This window comes from Sarcophilus harrisii, chromosome 1 (assembly GCF_902635505.1).
Source record: "Sarcophilus harrisii chromosome 1, mSarHar1.11, whole genome shotgun sequence".
In the NCBI taxonomy this organism is placed as follows: domain Eukaryota; kingdom Metazoa; phylum Chordata; class Mammalia; order Dasyuromorphia; family Dasyuridae; genus Sarcophilus; species Sarcophilus harrisii.
Genome location: NC_045426.1, coordinates 303,963,580 through 303,982,410, shown reverse-complemented (window position 1 = coordinate 303,982,410; position 18,831 = coordinate 303,963,580). Strand labels below are relative to the sequence as shown.

Below are 18,831 nucleotides of genomic sequence, written 5' to 3'. Positions count from 1 at the left end.
CAAAGCTTTTTGTCTGTCAGTGCCTAAGACACTGAAGGTTCTTAACAAATGTGTTTTGAATAAATTCATGACTATGTTCTTTTTTCTATCCAAAGAGAAAAAAATAGAAATGCAAATCTTTGGCAGTTTAGGGTGATGATGACTCAGCTGGGTGCCATCCCTTTTCCTCCCTTCATATTTTCCCTCTTTCCATCTATATAACATTAATTCAGAGAAATTTTCAACATAAAATTTCAACTATTTCATCCAAAGCTGTCTTCCCATATTTAGCTTCCTTGTAAATGATTTAGTGAGTTTTGCTCAGAGTTGAAAACAGAGTAAATGAAGTAGCATTTGTTAGAAAATAAAGGTCGCGGCCTCACTCCGTGTCTAATGCTGTGCATGTGAGGTCAGAAGGCCAATTGATTATTCACTGTTTCCCAGCATAGCTGGGGTTGTGCTAAAATATGAATACTGCAGCAGAAACTTGATATTCAGTCTAAAGATCAGACAAACTGATGAATGACAAACTTTACATCATGAGTTTTATAAAAGTCATTTATGTTGAAGACTATAGGATCACTGGATAGTTTCTCCTGAACCAACTAAGTGTTCATGTGAACTCAAATTTTATTTCATGTTTAATGATTGCAGCAGATCAATGGGGTTGGTATTTACATACCATATGTTGATTATAATTATGAGTTGGCATTCCCTTTCTCAGATGAGTCTTCCAGGTATCACCTTGGTATATAGTATAGCCTTTTTTAAGTGATGAAATGAGATTCAGGCCCAAAGTTTTTGAAACGAGGTTTTGAAATATATCTTTTAACTAAGTTTAGCAAGAAGAAAAATTCATTGAAATCTTTTTCGAGCTATCTTTTTACCTTTATTTAAAACATCCAAAAAAAAATTAAAAATAGTATTTCCCCATGTCTTCCTCTTATTTTCTAGTTAACATTCTATTCTAAGGTCACTTAAGTTTATATGGCTTTATCTAAAAGTTTCAAAGAGGAGCTGTTTGCTAGATTTAACTTTTCCCAACTGAGAAATATACATTAAGCACAGAGGGTAAATAGTGTTGTGATTGACTTACTAATATGTATTTTGCATTTATGTAGTCAACTTGCTAGCTGTTATAGAAAGCCAAGAAAATGCCTCTTTAATTGCTTATATGGCCTGATCTAAACTATAGGTACAGTTCAGATTTATTCAGAATAGGGAAGTTTGCAAGATAGATAGGTTTGGGGAGAAAGATAGCATGAGTTCTAAAGTGCAACCCATCTATATCTGCTTTTTTGTGCAACTTGTTTTTGGGTTTTTTTCCCCATGGGGGAAAAAAGTGGTTTGGGAGAAAAAAGTGGATCAGATCTTAGTCACTGGTTATTGCTCCCTTGCTCCCTACCTCAGAACACACCTAATGAAAAGTACTTGCAACAACCTCAAGAGGAACATGCTCAGGGAAAAGAGAGAAGCAGGACATGTTGTCAATACAGCTATTTGGAGTGTCTAAGTCCAACTTAGATTATTATTTCTTTGAGAATCCAATGCTCAGGAGACCAGTGGGGAAGGAGGGCAGAATGGAAGAATATTGAACTGTAATAGGATAGATTGGATATAACATATAATAAATTGGAAATAACATATATAAATGATAATTTTTAGCCAAATTCCTAATGATATTTTTCATGAATTATTCTTTTTTCTTTTTTTATTCTCTCTCTGATAGGGAGGAGCCAAAGGCTCACACAGGGTCTCAGCTGTACCTGACTTAAATAGGTTCCTAGACATTCAGGTCCTAAGGATGTTTTTTGTTTTGTTTTTAAACATGTGAATGTATTAGTCTTATGTTCTATCTAAAAAGCACATGAGAATACATGTAACTCACTGTCACATTATAAAGATGATTATAGGAAAAGAATAATAGGAATCAATAAAACCAGAATCTAGTCCACCATCTGCTGGTTCAAAAAGTTATCTTACCATTAAGTCTTCAGTTGCCTCATCTATAAAATGAAGAAAATTAGTCTGTCAGCAAACATATATTACAAGTAAGTACCTACTTTGTGCCAGGCACCATGCAAGTTGCTAAGGAGGCAAAGAAAAATGAGATAATCTCTACTGTCAAAGAGCTTACTGTCCAAATGGGGATATAGCATATATATACATATATGTATGTATGTATACATGTATGTATGTATACTCAGGATACAAGGTGATCTTATGGAATAAGCCCTAGGAGCCAGGGGCCAAGGAAAGGTCTCCTGCTTGAACAGTATCTTGAAGAAAATCAGTGATCCCAAGAAGCAGAGGAAGGGTATTCCCAGCATGAAAATAACAGAAGAGAGGCCTATTTGGTTGGGAGACAACACTATTTGTGAAAAACAAGCTCATGAGTAAATCTCCAGTTATTTCCAAAATTATGTAATTTCACAATAAAATTTCATCTTATATGCAACATTGACAAAATCCAGAAGGACAATTGTTGAATCTTAAGAATTAATTTGTGTCCCAAAGAAGATCTCAGTTGTATGTTAAGGTTTTTGTCAATTAAGCAAAAGAATTTCATATTATTATCTGGAGATATTTCCAAAAAATTAGATTTTCAGTGGTTATTGATCTGAGATGTTCAGAGTTCATTCTTAGTGTCCCCATGATAATGTGTTTGACTTGGCAGTTGTGTATGTTTGATTAGTTTTAGAAACACTCTGGTATGTCAACCAAGCTTAATTCATCCTGCCTTAGACTGTAGGCAAGTAAGAAAGAAAAATACTCTAGCTGCAATTTATTCATCACATGATCTTCTTAGCACTAATCTGACCCTCTGGCTTCATTCTGAAAAGGTGGCAACCTTTGATACTTGAAAGTATTCCTTGAGGTTGTAGAGTGGTCTGAGTAACGATAGAAGGTAGCCCAGCCAAGCCATTCTTGAGTGCACACTGCCATTGAGAGAAAGGAGAGGGCTGGGAGGTGAGATGGAATTGAACATCAGGAAAGCACACGAGCTTTAGAAAGAGACTGTGTGCACTAATACTTTGCTCATTTAGGCCTAACAAGAAATAGTATCCGAGTTCGATGATTTTTCCACTTTCAAAGTATGTGAAGGTGTTCAATATTTATTAGCTAATCTATATAGCAAGACTTTTAATCCATTCATAAACTAAAGAACATTAGTATCCTGAACTTCCATATCTCAGATGCTGATCAGTTCAGGTCCAGAAATTTTACCATGCAGTAATAAAATATGAAGTAAAAAGGAAAGGGGAAATGACCTTAAGAAGTAGTGCCTGAAACCATCTATGGTGGTAGCTGCTTCATATATTTGGTCTTATATCATCTGGTGTGAAGAAGATTTAACACACTTTGACACAGATGATTCTTCATTTTAAATCTTCAGTAAAGAAGCTTCTCTGAAAAAATTATCTTACTGACTTCAGTATCTTCCCTTGCCAATCCATTCTGCACACACAGCTGCCAATTTATTCTTCCTAATGCTCAAGTCTCACCATGTTACTTCCCAGCTCCACAGCCTTCAATAACTAACTTTTATCTGTAAAATAAGAAATCACAAAATGCTAAACCTAGTATTTAAGACTTCATCAGTCTGGCTGCAATCTGCTTTTCCAGATTTATTTAACAATATTCATTTATACACAGCCCTTGAAAGTCTGTTATCCACATATAATACCCTTTCATTCACTCTGTATTCTGATCAAGCTAAATAATTCCTTGATTTTTGTCCTAGCTTCTCCATATACTGGGACCAACTATGCATTCTTTGTTTGATTATGCACTCTTTCCCCATCTGTGCTTATTAAAATCCTTTTGCTTAAATTAAATCCAGGTCAAGTTCTAGCTACCTTTGTGAAGCTTTCACTAATTTCCACTGCTAGATAAAAGTGATGTTGCTCTCCTCAGATTTTCTTAAAGTATTTTATAGTTCTCCTTTTCTTTAGCCACATCATATTTTGTTTATTTGCATGTATGTATATATATATAAATATAATTCTCTGCCTCCCTCCACTCCTTGAGGGAAGGGATTTTGTGTTTTGCTTGGTATAGCTGGTATTTAACACATAGATACTTAATAAATGTTTGAATGAATTTGTGAACATTTGTGTACTGTCCACTGTATTCCCAGAATTTTAGGTATTTTGAGGATTATAAAACATGACTCCTGCCCTTGAAAAGCCTTCAGTCTGATTGAGAAGATAAAACTTACACACAAGAAATATTTGGAAAACATTACACAATAGAAATCTTTTCAAATGCTACACTGTGTGTGGAAGGAATAACTGTTTCAGAGTACAAGGAGAAATTGATAAATAATGGGAATGTGGTGAAAGACTGCTATTGGTAAATATTTCATAGATGCTTATATTAAGTTCTAAAAAACTTTGTTTAATCCTAGAAAGTATTTCAACATCACTTTTGTGGTTGTTCGGTCATTTCAGTCATGTCAAATTTTTTGTGACCTCATTTAGGCTTTTCTTGGCAAAGATACTGGAGTGGTTTGCTGTTTCCAGTTCATTTTAAAGATGAGAAAACTAAGGTAAACAGAGTAAAGTGACTTGCCTAGGCGTACACAATTAATAAGTATCTGAGGCTGGATAAGTACTGCGGTCTTCCTGTCTCCTGATCTAGTGCTCTATTCATTGTTTTTGTTGACTGTTGACCAAAAACGTTTTGTAATTTTCACTGTCAATCTGTGAAGATACCATTTTTTTCCTGCTTATTAAAAAATTAATATATTCAACCATGTTAAGAAGGTACTTTATATTCATTATAATCAAATATATAGCACCATGCCAGGTCCTGCAGAGGATGTAAAGGAAAAGTAAGATATGATCCCTACCCTCCAAGAGTTTACATCCCAGTTGTAGGATCGGGATACATACATACATACATACATATATATATATATGCAAATTAATTAAGCATAATTGAATGGTGCAGTTAGTGCCTTAAGTCTAGAGAAGGCAAAAGTCATTGTAGAATGAAAGTTAGAAAAGGCTGGCTTTATAGAGAAGATGGAAAATGAAAAGGACTGAAATAGGCAGATAGCAAGGGGAAGGGTAATCTGGCAATCTGAAGGGAAACGTGAAAAGAAAAAAGGCTTCATGTCCAGCATAAGCACAAAATATTCCTGGAACAATAATCAGATGAAGAAGACCCTGTGATCACTGATTTGCTCTTGCTTTGGTATCTTGCACCAAATTGAGAGTTCGGCTGTTCGATAGTCTTGAGAGGGAACTTTGAAATTGTTGGGAATCTAAACAAAAACTTCTTTACAAATGACTTTTTCCACATTCAAGATTTATTATTTTGTATTTACTACATTCACTTAACTGAAAGCTGTTGTTTTTAGAGTGCCAGAACTTAATTCATGCATGAAAGTATGTGCCTACTAAAACTATTGGTTTCAATTGTGTGAGAATTATATGCTAGAGAAAATGTTAAACCTGCTAAAATTCCAAGTTGTTATGGAGTGTTCTGTTGCTTGTCTTTTTATAGTTTTTGATAGAAAACTTTCTTTGTACCAAAAGCAACATTTGATGTTAGAATTGACTAGGCTGGTGATCCTTTGAAAACTCACTAATAAATTAAGGCATTAATCCTCGTGTTCATTTCTGTGCTTTGTGTGTATCCTGTAAATGTCCTTAAGCTTCCATATGATGATTCACATTTGTAAAATACTTTAAAATTAGAACTCTTCTCATTAAAGAGTTACCACCAGTGTCCTTACTTTACAATTAGGAAGGCACAGTATATCCAAGAATATTCTGAAACACAGAGCTTTGAGTGGCCTGCTTACTAAACTCATCATTGAACCAACATCAGGAACTTAGATTTGTGATTCTTATATTCAACCACTCTGTTTTCTTGTTTGTGACCTTTAATTTTGGTTGTGTCAAATGTTCAACCAGTTGGACTACTGGCTTCAACTTAGAAATTATTCATTGTTCTAAATAATGGTTTTCATTTTTTATTTGACCTGTAAAATCATAGATTTGCTGAAATGAATACTAATCCTTTGGTCTTCCCAGTCCATCTTAAGGTCATCTTTGCCTGATGAGATTGGATGATTTTTTTGTCCCTGTTTGTGAATTTCAGGGTCTTGTCTTACAGGTTTTGCTGTGGCCCAGTGTATAAACCAACATGGTTCATCACCCTTGTCATCATCATCTCCTCCTTCCAGTGGCAGTTCCAGTGGTAGTGGGAGTACGGGGCGCTGTGACTCGGTTGCACCCAGCTCCACTTCCACTCCTTCTGCAGCACAAAGCCCATCAGGTATTGACTATTTTTTAAGGGCTAGATGGGGAATGTGTAGTGGCCAGAAAAAATATTGTGAAGTCATAATTTTCAGTCTTGTTTGGGAAACTGGCCAGTTCATGCACAGTGTGCCCTTCTCCCTTGAACCTCTCCACCCCCAGATCAGATGGTGTTATGAGGTATTCATCATCATAGACACTAGAGGATATAGTTGTAGCTTTCTGGATTGCTTTTTCCATTGATCTGTTTTTTCTGCTCGTGGTAATTTGAATGATACTTGCTGACTTGCCTGCTCCTGCTTCCAGATTGACCTAGTCTGATTAAAACTCTTTTATTATTGAAACACATTCAGCCCTTCACTGACTCAAGAACTGCAGGAAAATGAAGTTTGTCAACTTTGTTCTTCCTCAATTAGTCCCAGTTATTTCTGTAAAATTGAGGGGAGATCCATAAAGATGAAAGTATGCTTAAGTTCATTTATTTGAAATTTGAATGAATTTTATCACCATAAATGTTTTTCTTTTTTAAAAAAAATACTATGCTTACATTTTAAATTTATATTATAGTTGATGCTGTACTATCATTGCCAAGGAATTATGACCCAGAGACATGGGCAATGTAGCATATTTAAATTAGACTCTTATTAAGTTGGTAGTTTACTTATCCTAATGAAATAGATTTGACAAGATTCTAGGCTATGTTTCACTGTTGGTGGCATCTCTCTAGTATTTTCTTGTCTAGCCATATGAGTTTGTCACTCGATAATGGTACTTATTCATCTCCAGGAAAATGATATATTAATGTGTGCAGATTCCTCTCTTGAAAGTTGTTTTATGCTTTTCTGGTCCTCAGTAAAGGGTTAAAATGCCATGATTTTCATTTAACCATATTGTTTGGCTCAGTGTATCTCTATCCTGTTAAGAGTCCCCCATATAACATTTACCGAGCATCCATTACCTTGATCTTCTATTGACATTCATGAGCTTGAGAGAGATGCTGGGAATTGAAGTGAGGGGCAAGTAGAAAGGTCATCCTAAAGCTACTTCACTTAGATGCTCTTCCATTCAGCATCTGATCCCTCCTGACCCAGTTTGGTCTTGAAATTTGAGGTGACTGACCATCTTTTGAGAACAGCCTTAAAGTCTGAAACCCTGATTTGGGATTTAAAGTTATTGCCAGGTTTTCTGTTTTATATCTTAGAAATTTGTTACTTTTATCAAGATGTCAAAGACTAACCTGAGACTTTGTTAAGCTTTGTATTAATGCTTACATTTTGTATTAGAAGTATAATATTTTATTTCCATACACTTATACTGCAATCAATAATCACATGTGTAAAAATAATAACATTTAAAATTTAAAACTCTTCTTAATGGATACATAACATTTTTTAAAAATAAGTGTGAACTGTTAGGATTCTTAACCTGGAGTCCATAAACCTATTTTTTAAACTTTTTATTATTTTGATAACCATATTTCAATATAATTGGTTTCCTTGTAGTCCTATATATTTAGTTTGTACATTTAAAATCTTATTCTGAAAAGAGGTCCACAGGTTTTGGCAAACTGCTGAGAGGACATCTGTGAGATTAAAAAAAAAATAAAAAAAGGTTAAGAACCCCCAAACTCAGTGAATGAATGAATAATACTTTGCTACTAAGCTCCTAAATCCGTTTAAAATGCAATATTTTATCCTAATTTAAAACGTGTGAAATGTTCATCTTATCCTGATATGTATATCAATTTCATCACTTCCCTCAGATGCCAGAATTGTTTTTTCTCAGATTTTCCTAATCCCTTGACACCTATCTCCTCTTCATTCTCCATGACATGTTTTCTCATGTTAGAAAAGGAGAAACTATTAATTTAGCTGAAGGTGAAAATAACTGGGCAGTTCTGCTAATTTTAGTCCTAAGTCGGTAAGTGATGGCCAAAACATTGTAAGTATGTACTCTAATTTTGTGTATCCCACTATGTCTGGAAGAAATCTTTTGGGTCACCATTTTTTATGTGGCCTGACAGTGAAAGCATTGAAGTAAAAGCCTTCCTGCCCGACTCTCCTGAAACTATAGTGACTCACCTATATGATGAAGAGCAGTACGTGGCAGGCAGGCTGCTTGCTTTCAATTGATCTCTAGCAGCAAAGTAACAAAGAATATGAACTGCTTTTATGATGATAATGAATGGCTCCCTTGCAGAAAGCACCTCAGGATTTACAAAGTATGGTGCACACAATAGCTCTGTAAAGTAGGTAAGTTACCCATGGGAGCCAGACTGTTTCTGAATTGTATAAAAATCTAGATCTAAAAGCCGGCAACAACTCAGTTTTGTTGAGAAATAGAATTAATGGCTTAAACTTTGTGGTATTCTCAATTTCATTTAGAAAATAGGATATTGGTTTTCTGGATTCATAGGAAGTGGGGGGAGGGGAAAGATGTCCCTTTAGGCAGATGTCTCCAATATCTGGTTGGTATCATGCTGTACCACAGCCCTGAACACAAAGAGGGACGGCCATCATTCTTGCCATGGCTGTCCTTTTGCCAGTTGTTTGACACTGTGTGGGCTTTTAGGGAGTCAGTCCCTGGGATGCTAACAGAGGCCCAGCTTTCTGACCTTCAGCCACAGTTATGACATTTTACCACCACACTTTGTAGCCTCTGATGAAAAGGTTTTTTTTCCCCCCCAACATTCTAGTCAGAGCAGCCTAGTCTGTTACAGACCAAATAGAGCATTACTTCAGTCAACCCTCCCAGTCTACTGTTTGCTGGAATCATTTTATACAGTAGAAAAATGCTCTATCCAGACAGTTGCTACTTATTATTGGAATGGTTTCTGAGGGCAATGGTGCTGAATCAGTTGAATTTTGTTGCTGTTTATGTAGCGTCCTAGAATCAAAGTAAACTTCCTATTATTACTGAGCATTTGCTTGATATACTCGAAGCATTCATTGAGTTATAAAACTACATTTTCTCTTAACTTGAAACTCTTAAATAAAATGCCTGGAATTGTGTAACTAAGTAGTGTCCCAACGAAGATGTTGGTTATTCATATTATTCTTTATCTTAGACAATCCGTCAGAGTTGAACTATACACAAAGGGAATAAACAAGGTCATCATTCATCATGACCTATTCAAAATAAAGTTTTGAAAATCAGCCTTATATCTGTGATAGTGACCATTAGTAATCCTTCAAATAATCTATGTGGATTTAGCACAAATGAATGGTTTTAAAAGTGTTTCTTTCACTGAAGATTTAAACTCACACTAAAAAAAAAAAAAAAAATGCAAACTCAGATATCTAGAAAGCATTGATATTATTAATAACCTTAAGCGAAAACTAGCAGAGGGTATCAAATGCCCACATGGTTCTATCTCAATTAAGGCCAAAGCACATGCTATGGAAGGATACAATTATCCTTGCTCAACCTCAAAGAATCAAGAATGTCTGATAACCCATTAAAAAGTCTGTTATTTCCTGGTTTTACCTTTTTTTGAACTTAACTCTATTTTCTGTCTATACTATCCGCTGTTTGAAGTAAGTACTTTCTCTTGTGTGGCCTAAATTTAGTTCCTTCAAATTTTATGGAGGATTGTAGATTATTGTAGAATCTTAGGATTTGGGAAACATTTGTTTTTCTTACTCTTCCTACACATTTTGATTTTTTTTTAGACTTTGATGTCTGCCTTCTGTTTTTGTCTGCCCTCATACAGTATCACTTTCCTTCTTTAGCCCACCTTGACCATGCTATTGTGATCACATATTCTCTTTCCTCCTTAATAAATGCTTAATGAAATGGTTCCTTTAGTTTTATAAAGAGTCTATCTTTTCAAAAATTGAAAAGGTTGAAAATAACTGCTTGAGACATATCTTTGTGAACAAATTAATATGCCAATTCTGAGTTCAGTACTTAGAACTAAAGACAAATGTCTTTTTGAAACTTCTCTTAATTATCTCCCTGTATATTACTGTAGTCCAGTAGAGAGCTTTTCAGTTTCTTTTTTTTAATCACATGAAAGAGTGATATTGTCAATATCAACTTATTAATCAATGCAGTAGTCATTTAACAATACATTTTGTATATAACCCTTTAAGAGTAAATATTTCCATATCAGCTAGGAAGTCAGTGTTATAAGGAAGTTAGGAAGAAGATGCTACTTCTTAGGAGGATTCAATACTGAGAAATCTATTTAGGACCAAAGATATCTAATTACAAGTTCTTTGTATATTAAAAGCAATGCATCAAGATTATTATTATTATTATCATTATCTTAATAATTTTCATGCTCTTCTTCCTTTTAAACCAAGTGCTTTGAGATCTCTAAAAAGATCAGCAAAACAATTTCTTGTTAAAGAAATTAAACTTCTTACTATTGGGCTGAAAGCAGAGCCAAGAGTCAAGTCCGTGACAGACTAGATCTTTAGAAGTAGGCTAGTAGCCTTTAATTTGATCCCTTTTTAGATTAATATGGGATTGGATGCATTTTGCATTTTTTATAGTATTTTACAGTTTTTGAGAAACCTGAATTGCAAAAATTATAATAAAAATAAAAATAAGCCCATTAGAAATAGTTGTTTTACTAGGTTTTTTTTTTTCCTTCTTTAGTTCTTGTGAATTGTTTTAGTATACTGTGTCCTTAAGTAAGCATTCTCTAATTATATAGGTTTCCCTAATTGTCCCAGATATACTGTGGCCACTATTATGCATATTTTGAGATTTTTAAAATGTGTTTTGGGAGAGAAGTCTACCTTATGATGAAGCTGAAATATGGGGTACTGAGTTGTAACTCATGTTCTTTTTTTATCATGTCCATTTTAAAGTTATGTCAAGTTATAAGATACAGTTTCATTTTAATTTCTCCAAGTTTCTATGAAAAAAAAAGATAGGAAAAGAATGACATGAAGGACATAGGAAGAAAAAGCAAGCCTTAAAAAAAAAAAAAAAAAAAAAAAGGCGATTGGAATGTCCTTGATTTAATATAAGCAAGTTAGCATAGATCATTACTGGGAGATCATGAGTCTGCATACTGTCTATGGTTTCCCATTCCATACACTTGAACCATCCGTTTTAATATAGTCCAAATTTTCATTTCAAAAATAACAAAAAATTAGACTACTACTAAATGAAGATGCATACAATTTAATTTCATTTTGAGGACAAACACCCAGAAAAAAAAGTGCCTCTTTTCCTTTTCAGAGTCCTTATTATATTCATTTAGAATTCACATCTTAGCAGTCTATTTCTTTCAAAGACAAATAAATTTCCTCTTACCACAAGATTTTTTTCTTTTTCTTACAATTAAAATAGCACCGTATTTCATTTTAGGCCCTTTGTGTTGAATTATTTTACCCTTTCTTTTTAAATGGTATAACTTTGGGGATCCTTTAAGGAAATGCAGCTACCTATAAGCATTATGTATAATGAAAAGAGACTAGGAAGCAACATCAGTTCTAATCCTCACCCTGCTACTGATAATCTGTGTTCGTTGGGCAAATCACTTCATACATCTGAGCCAATGAAGGGATTGGACTAGGTGATCTATAGGTCTTTCCAGCCCTAAAATTGTATTATTTTAGTCTGCTGTAATACCTAAAGGCTTTCATATAAACCGTGCCCTCTGGCTCTGGCTTTGTTGGTTCACTCATCACAGAACGGTATTGTACTTTTCCTGATATGACGCTGATAGATGTCTGCTTTATTAATCAATGTCAAAAATATGCTTATTTCAATTAGCTGGTTTGGCTGGTCCTTCCCTTCCTCCCCCCTAACAACTCTACCTCTCTACTCTGTCCCATATGTAAAACTATCATTTCTTAACTGCTGGTTCACATCTAAAGTCCACGAGATGTTTTTTCTTGAGTCTGAACTTTGCAACCTATGGTAGATATTATTGAATCAAAATCTTGTTTCCTTTCCAACAGGCCTGATGTTTCATTATCTTTACACTGTTAAAAAATATATACATATACATACATATATATATATATATATATATATATATATTTATGATTGGAGGGGAATATGTTCCTTCTTAGATGTCATTTTGTTCTTCAGTAGCTTTGTCTAATCTGCATGCTAAGCATGACTTCATAAATATCACTAAACACCAGCAGTTATGAGCAGATGTTACACTGCATCTTTTACTGTTTTGTTGTTGGTATTGTAGCATTTATCCTGTGTCCATTCCCATTTCCCTTTTCTCTGTTCCATTGTTAAAGGCTTCCTATGATCTGTCGCTGTGTTTTCCTTTAGTAAGGTCTGGCAGGAAAGGACGACGGCGAGTGTTCAGTCTGTCGGAGGCTGACAGTCATGGTGGACACTGGGTTTAGGTCTTCAAGCAGCAGCTGCCACGGCAACTCACGCAAAATCAATTCAGGCAGGTTCCTCCATTAGACTTCACAAGCTCACAGCCTTTAAAAGCCATGCTGTATTTCCATACTAACAACCATGACTCGCTCAGGTACAGGTGGGACACACTGTCTAAAAAAGCATCAACCAGCAGAACTTTGAAAACATTTGGCTGTATGATTTAAGAACATCATTCTAAACTTCAATACAGTTCATCATAATTGGCTCTTTATAAGCTTTCATGTAGAAGGTTTTCTTCAAATTATCTTTTTGGCTCTGTTTAGTTGGTAGGATGAAATACTTAGAGACCAATAAGGTACTTCAAGCTCAATTCCAAGCCAAATTTGTGCAGACCTGGAATGATGCCCATTTCTATGAAATATATGTCAAAGTCAAGATTGGCACAAACCTATCTACCAGCAGGCTTATTCCATGTGCTGTGATATAGAGATAAATTTCCAAAAGAATTTCTTCAGTGTTAAACCCCAATTCAAATTTGGTTTGGAGGTTTTGCTTTGGGGTTGTTTTTGTGGGGGAGGAGGAAGTCAGAAGATAAAGGGTGGTATATGAAAGAAAATGAACAATTAACCAAGCAGTCAGATGTTATTATGGAATTTTTTTTTTTGTTCTAGTTGAAGTAATAAATGTAATTGAAACAGCAGAAATCTTAATGCAACAATAATCTCTCTTATATACATTAATGTTTATTGTTTCCCCCTTTTTAAATAATATTTTTCATAATACTAGACATTCAGATTGATTGTGTACCATTGATAAGAATCTTTGCTAATAATTCCTTTGTTGTGGACTTAAAACATTTTAACTTTTGCAAATTGCATTTCCTGTTTGGTTTCTAAGTTGTGTTCTTGTAGTTTATGATTTCTTTTGTCTGTTGGTAGTATTTTGACTTCTTTTTATTTAAAAGTATTTTCCCTTTGGGTTTTTCACTCTTGCTTACTTTGCAGTTTTCTTAATTTTCTATGTAACTTTACTCTGTGCCTTTCTGTCATAAAAATATATATATATATATATATATATATCAAAAGTCTTTTATTCCAAGCCTTAAGCAACAAGTATTTAGCAATTGTCTACAGGATGCATAACACTGTGGTGTGGCAGGTGCCTGATAAAACCAATTAAAAATTCATTTCCCAATCTGAGACTCTAAACATTTTAGTCTCATACCTCTTTGCTACAGTATTTTCCTCAAATACAAGTGTTTTCTAGGTTATAAACATAATATTTTGTTGAAGTAAGAAAAAAGCCTTTATCCATCTTGGTGGATTGCTGGCAGGAATATTCAAATGGGGCAATAATTACAGAAGTGACCTTCATATGAATATTTGGCTGGAACATTGGTCTTCATTTAATCCTCATCCTCCTTTATGAAAGCTTTAAAAAGTTCTCCCCTTCTTTTTCACCCTTATGTCACAGTCAAGGATATTTGATTTAAAAATAGGAATGGTATAATCATTTAGGAAAGAATAAAGAGTATTGCTTTAAAAGATTTCTGAAGTGATTTTTAAAAAATTTTAAAAATATAATTATATTTTTTCTCCAAATTTCTAACTTTGTTTATTGTTATCATCAAAGAGCCCTCGATTGTGACATTGTTCAAAAATCTGGGCTGTGATGTCGGCCACATCCATGTAGCTTTTTTCTGTACATATAAAAGCTACATTAAAACACAAAATTCAACAAGTAGAAAACCACTGGAAAAAAATTTTGAAAGTTGCACCTGTAAAAATGTACATGCATTATTAATGCTGTTAGAATTATCTAATTGCACAGTTTGACTCTTTGTCATTTGCAAACTGCTTTATCAGCTCCTAAATTACAATTATTAGCCTTCATATTCACTGCATGAGAAAATTAGCCCAGATTAGAGGAAAACAATGTGAAATGAAGAATTGGCAGCTTTAGAGTTTGTTTTAAGCAGATGCAAAAGGCAGTAGGACAGTGGTAAGCAATAGTGGATAAAGGGATCAAGGCAAAAAATCAGACCAGGAAATGCTGAGCAAACACAGAACATGATCCTGATTTCTCTGAATTTTAACCAACTTGTTCTATTTGATGAGCGTCTTTGTGGTCATCCCTTCTTTTTTTTTTTTTTTTTTTTTTCTTTTTTTTTGAAGACTCATCTTTAATTTTTAAAAATCAAGCTGTGAATATATTTTAATTGGGAGGCTTATTACAAAAATCTGGATTGGTATTTGCAGAGATCAATTTCATGTTTTGTTTTGTTTTTTCTCTTTGAAATAGGGAGCATTAATCAAGATTTTCTGTTTCCATTCTATTTTGTTTTCTGTTCTTTGCTGTAGCTTTAGTTTTTGCTTTTGTTTTGGTTTTGTTTGATTCAAATTAACAGGAATCATATGAAACAGATTTCTGAAATCATCCTTAAGATCCAGTGCAGGCAGCATCAGAACAAAAATTCATTAGAGGGTCTTCTACTAGATGGCCAGTGTAATTAAATGGTATCCATGAAATGAAGATCCATATAAATAAAAATTATTTCCTCTAGAAGAATGTCTGCATCACTATAATGGTTTTTTAAATTACCATCATCTGAAATCTTGGAAGATGTATTTAAAATGAACTCCAGTCTTATTGAGTGTTTCTGTATATGTGAAACACTCACTGGAAGGCAAATAGGTAATTTGTCTGTAATTTAATCAGCATTTTGAAAAGTACCAAAAAAGAAATTGCAGTTCCTTAAAATAACTTCATTAGGTGGAAAGCCTCTCCTTTCCTCTGAAATGGCTCTCTTCCATAGTCCCAATGGAGAATAATCACTCTAGTAATGGAGTTTGACTATTAGAGGTCCCTCTCTGATTGCTAACTCAGCACTTATGTACACCAGTGTGAAACTAACCACAGTTTGTATTAGCTGAAAAGTTCTGCAATATTCAGCCTTTTTTTTTTCCCCACAGTGATTTCTCAGTTTGACCTCCCATGCCAACCTTGAGCAAATTTCACCAAATTTGGTTTCTGGAAATGGTCATTATACAGACTTGAAATATACTATACCCATAAGTTTATTAGACCTACTTTGCTTTCCTTAGTGATGTGCTCTGGATGGGGTTGCCAGGATCCAGCCACACATAAACCACATCCATGTTTCTGCACTGCAGTGTTATAAGTCATTGTCCACCTGAAATTATGTATGTGTTCCAGAATATTTCCATAGTCATAGTAATGCAGATTTGTATCATACTTAGAGACAGTATTTTGATATGCTCACTCTTAAGCATACAGATAGATTTTTAGAGGCAAGTTGCTTGCCGATATCTGGCTACTTCTTGCATATTTTTTCACATGGCTCAAGTAGTCTTTAGAGAATTATTTTCAAGAAAGAAGGTAGAGAATCTTCAACACCTCAAGTAGAAAAAAATGGTATTGTGTTAAATATTTATTTGTTTTCTCTACTAGATGATCCTATGGCTTCGCAGCAGCTCCAGGTGACCTTTTCTGACCAAGTGGTGATTGTTAATGAAATCCCTACAACTTCCAAGTCCAGCAAGAGCCTTGGAAAGGGTTCAGAAGTGGAAACTGCAAACCTGTCCCCCAGCCTGATTCCTGCCCAGCAACCCACCATCTCTCTCATTTCTGATGAATCAACAGATGCACTGAGTGTGGAATCTTTGACTCTGGTTCCTCCAGTTGACCCACACAGCCTTCGCTCTTTTACCTGCACCCCTCAATTTTCCACACAGACAGAAACTTGTAAAGTGACAGAGGGTGAGATTGCCCCTCATGAGCCAGCAGATCAGTCTGAACAATGATGCAGTTGATTTTGCTCTGTTTTCATTTGTGGCCCCTCAAAAAGCTATAGGAACTAAATGGTAGCTACATGAAGGATGCTTGGAAAAAAGACAGAATTTTAAGAAAAGGCAATAGCCTATCCTAACAAATATTATTTCTGTCTCTTGAAATGAAAGAAACCCAGTTCTCTATTGAGTTCACATTTCTTATGTTGTATGTAAGAAAGAACAAGGCATCAAAGAAATTGATGAAAACAGAGTTTCTCCAGACTCCTGTAATTATACCTGAGCAATGCTATTTCCTATTTGCTGCCAAAAGAAGAGACTTCTGTGTGATCTTGTTATTCTTTTTGTTAGACTTCAGATGCAAAACACTTGTCCAGAAAGAGGCGAAAAACTAAACTACAAAAGGGTCTTGAAGCTATTTTGAACCCACCATCACAAAACTCTTTCCATTCACCTGAAGTAGTTCTGTTTTCATTTTGTTCATTTTGGATTGACCCAACAGATTTATCTAATGGCATTCGATGAGGTCATTTCAAAAGATATGCAAAACAAGATGAACTGTAGTAATATTTATTTCAGCATTTGATACTAAACTAGAAACATTTATTTAAAAAGAGAAAAACCACACCACCTCATTCCTGAAGTTTCTTGTAAAGCTAAGAGTATATAATGTATAATTTTTTTTTTTTAATCTTGGGCTTCTCTGTCTTTTCAGAGCTGTCTATGAAGAAGGTGTGGTATGCTACACTGTCTTAAGTGACATTTACGACTTCATTACTCACCAACCTAACTCTGCATGTCTGTTGAATAAAAAAGCACCTTCCTAGAAAGCCTAACTTCTTTTTCAAACAGAGAAGGAATTTGAAGATATTATGTATAATAGATTTCTTTGTCACAGCCAAGAAGCCCTATTTTATTCTTTAATGAGAACATCTTTTCTTGAAAAGATAAAAAGTTCCAAGAAATCTTCTACTCAGGCTTTTTTCTGTAACCACATGTGAACTGTTTTGAGCATCCCCTTTAGTAATTGCCAACTCTGTATGAGGCAAAGAAAGAAATATGGAAAACATGAGGACTACAGAATAGACTTACCATAATTTTACACAAGTGAAATGAAATTTGTCTACTGATTTTGCCCATAAAACCGGTTTTGTGTACTCATTCACAGAGGTAAAAATCCAAGAGCCAGCTAATAATTTTAATGGTTATGACATTCAAGGCTTTTGCAGTCTTTGACTCAGTTGCTCTCCTCCCCCTTTCCTCTCAACCTTTGTACAAATGTACAAGCTTGTTTGTAAAACAAGTCAAGACTCTACATTTCCTCTTTCATCCTTTCAATATCATATATTGTTGTACATGTGGATGAACACATTGGTATATTTAAAGTTAAACTAAAGATTATATACACGTTTCTACAAAGCAAAATTGTTTAATCATCCACAAATAGTTAATATATTATTCATCTCAATCCATTCAACTGTAAAACTGAAAGACTACTTTCTTTTTGCTGAAGAATCTGTCCTTCGAATGTGTCAATAATGATTCTCATACTGCTATTGACTTTGAACTGTTGGTGAAGTTATCAAAGACTTTCCCTAGCACATCTTTGAAGATGTGATCAACCAGAGAACCAATGTCCTTGCAACAACTTTCAAACTAGTTTTATGTAGCCTATTGACCTGCTAAAATTCAGATTTTACATCACTGGAATAGAAATGGCCTAAAAGAGTTGTAAAGAGTGGATAAAGAAGTAGAAAAAATTTAAGTATGGGTACCAAGTTACTCCAAATAGATCTCCCTCTTAGTTTCATCCTGCAGACCTCCAATCAGAAACATGACAACAGGTGGACCTTCATATTAATAAAGAAAACATCCAATCTGAAACATGCTGTTTGAGCAGAAGTGAATAAGGCCCTTGTAAAAACAGTAAAAAACATAGTTATTGACAGTAACGTGCTCCCCTGCAAAGGAAGGGATGGTAGGTAGAAAAGGGCAAAAGATGATTGATGGAAATAAATGAATAAAGGAATGGTTGACCCTCCCTCCTCAAACAGCTAATTATTCAGTGTTTACTCATTTTCTTCTTACAGCAGCATGAATATCTTAACAGGAAAGGCAACATTTCATATATTTCATACACATGGAGTTTCCCTCTTACCCTCTTGGAAGCCAGTAAACCTCTGAGAACTGTGCTACTTCTGTTTTTGAAATTATTTGTACTTATTTTTTCTGGCAACAGAAAATAGAGAAGTACACTTAGTTTCTCAAGCCAGTGTCATTAAAGAAAGAAAGAAAGAAAGAAAAATAATATTTTTCCAGAAATAAAAAATGAAAAAAATTCCTACTAAAAAACCTATAGAACCATATTTATTGAAAAAATATGGTTTCACTGATTGCCTTATCAGAGCATTATGAAAGAAATTGTAAATTGTGGGATCTTTGGTCTTGGAGGACCCTCTAAT

At 34.5% G+C, this 18,831-nt stretch overlaps 1 protein-coding gene across 7 annotated transcripts in view; it reads left to right on the top strand.

Moving 5' to 3' along the window:
- CLEC16A (C-type lectin domain containing 16A) overlaps positions 1–18,415 on the top strand; it is a 207,565-nt gene extending 189,150 nt beyond the window's left edge. For 3 of the 7 annotated variants that reach the window (XM_031944600.1, XM_031944593.1, XM_031944620.1), the window contains 2 exons: positions 6,109–6,270; positions 16,032–18,415. In XM_031944600.1, the coding sequence (XP_031800460.1) occupies positions 6,109–6,270; positions 16,032–16,384 (515 nt within the window). In that variant the 3' untranslated portion in view covers positions 16,385–18,415. Of the gene's footprint in view, positions 1–6,108; positions 6,271–12,503; positions 12,628–16,031 lie in introns of all 7 variants that reach the window. The other 4 variants (XM_031944595.1, XM_031944610.1, XM_031944616.1 and 1 more) reach the window with 4 other exon arrangements.
- The last annotated feature ends 416 nt before the right edge of the window (positions 18,416–18,831 follow it).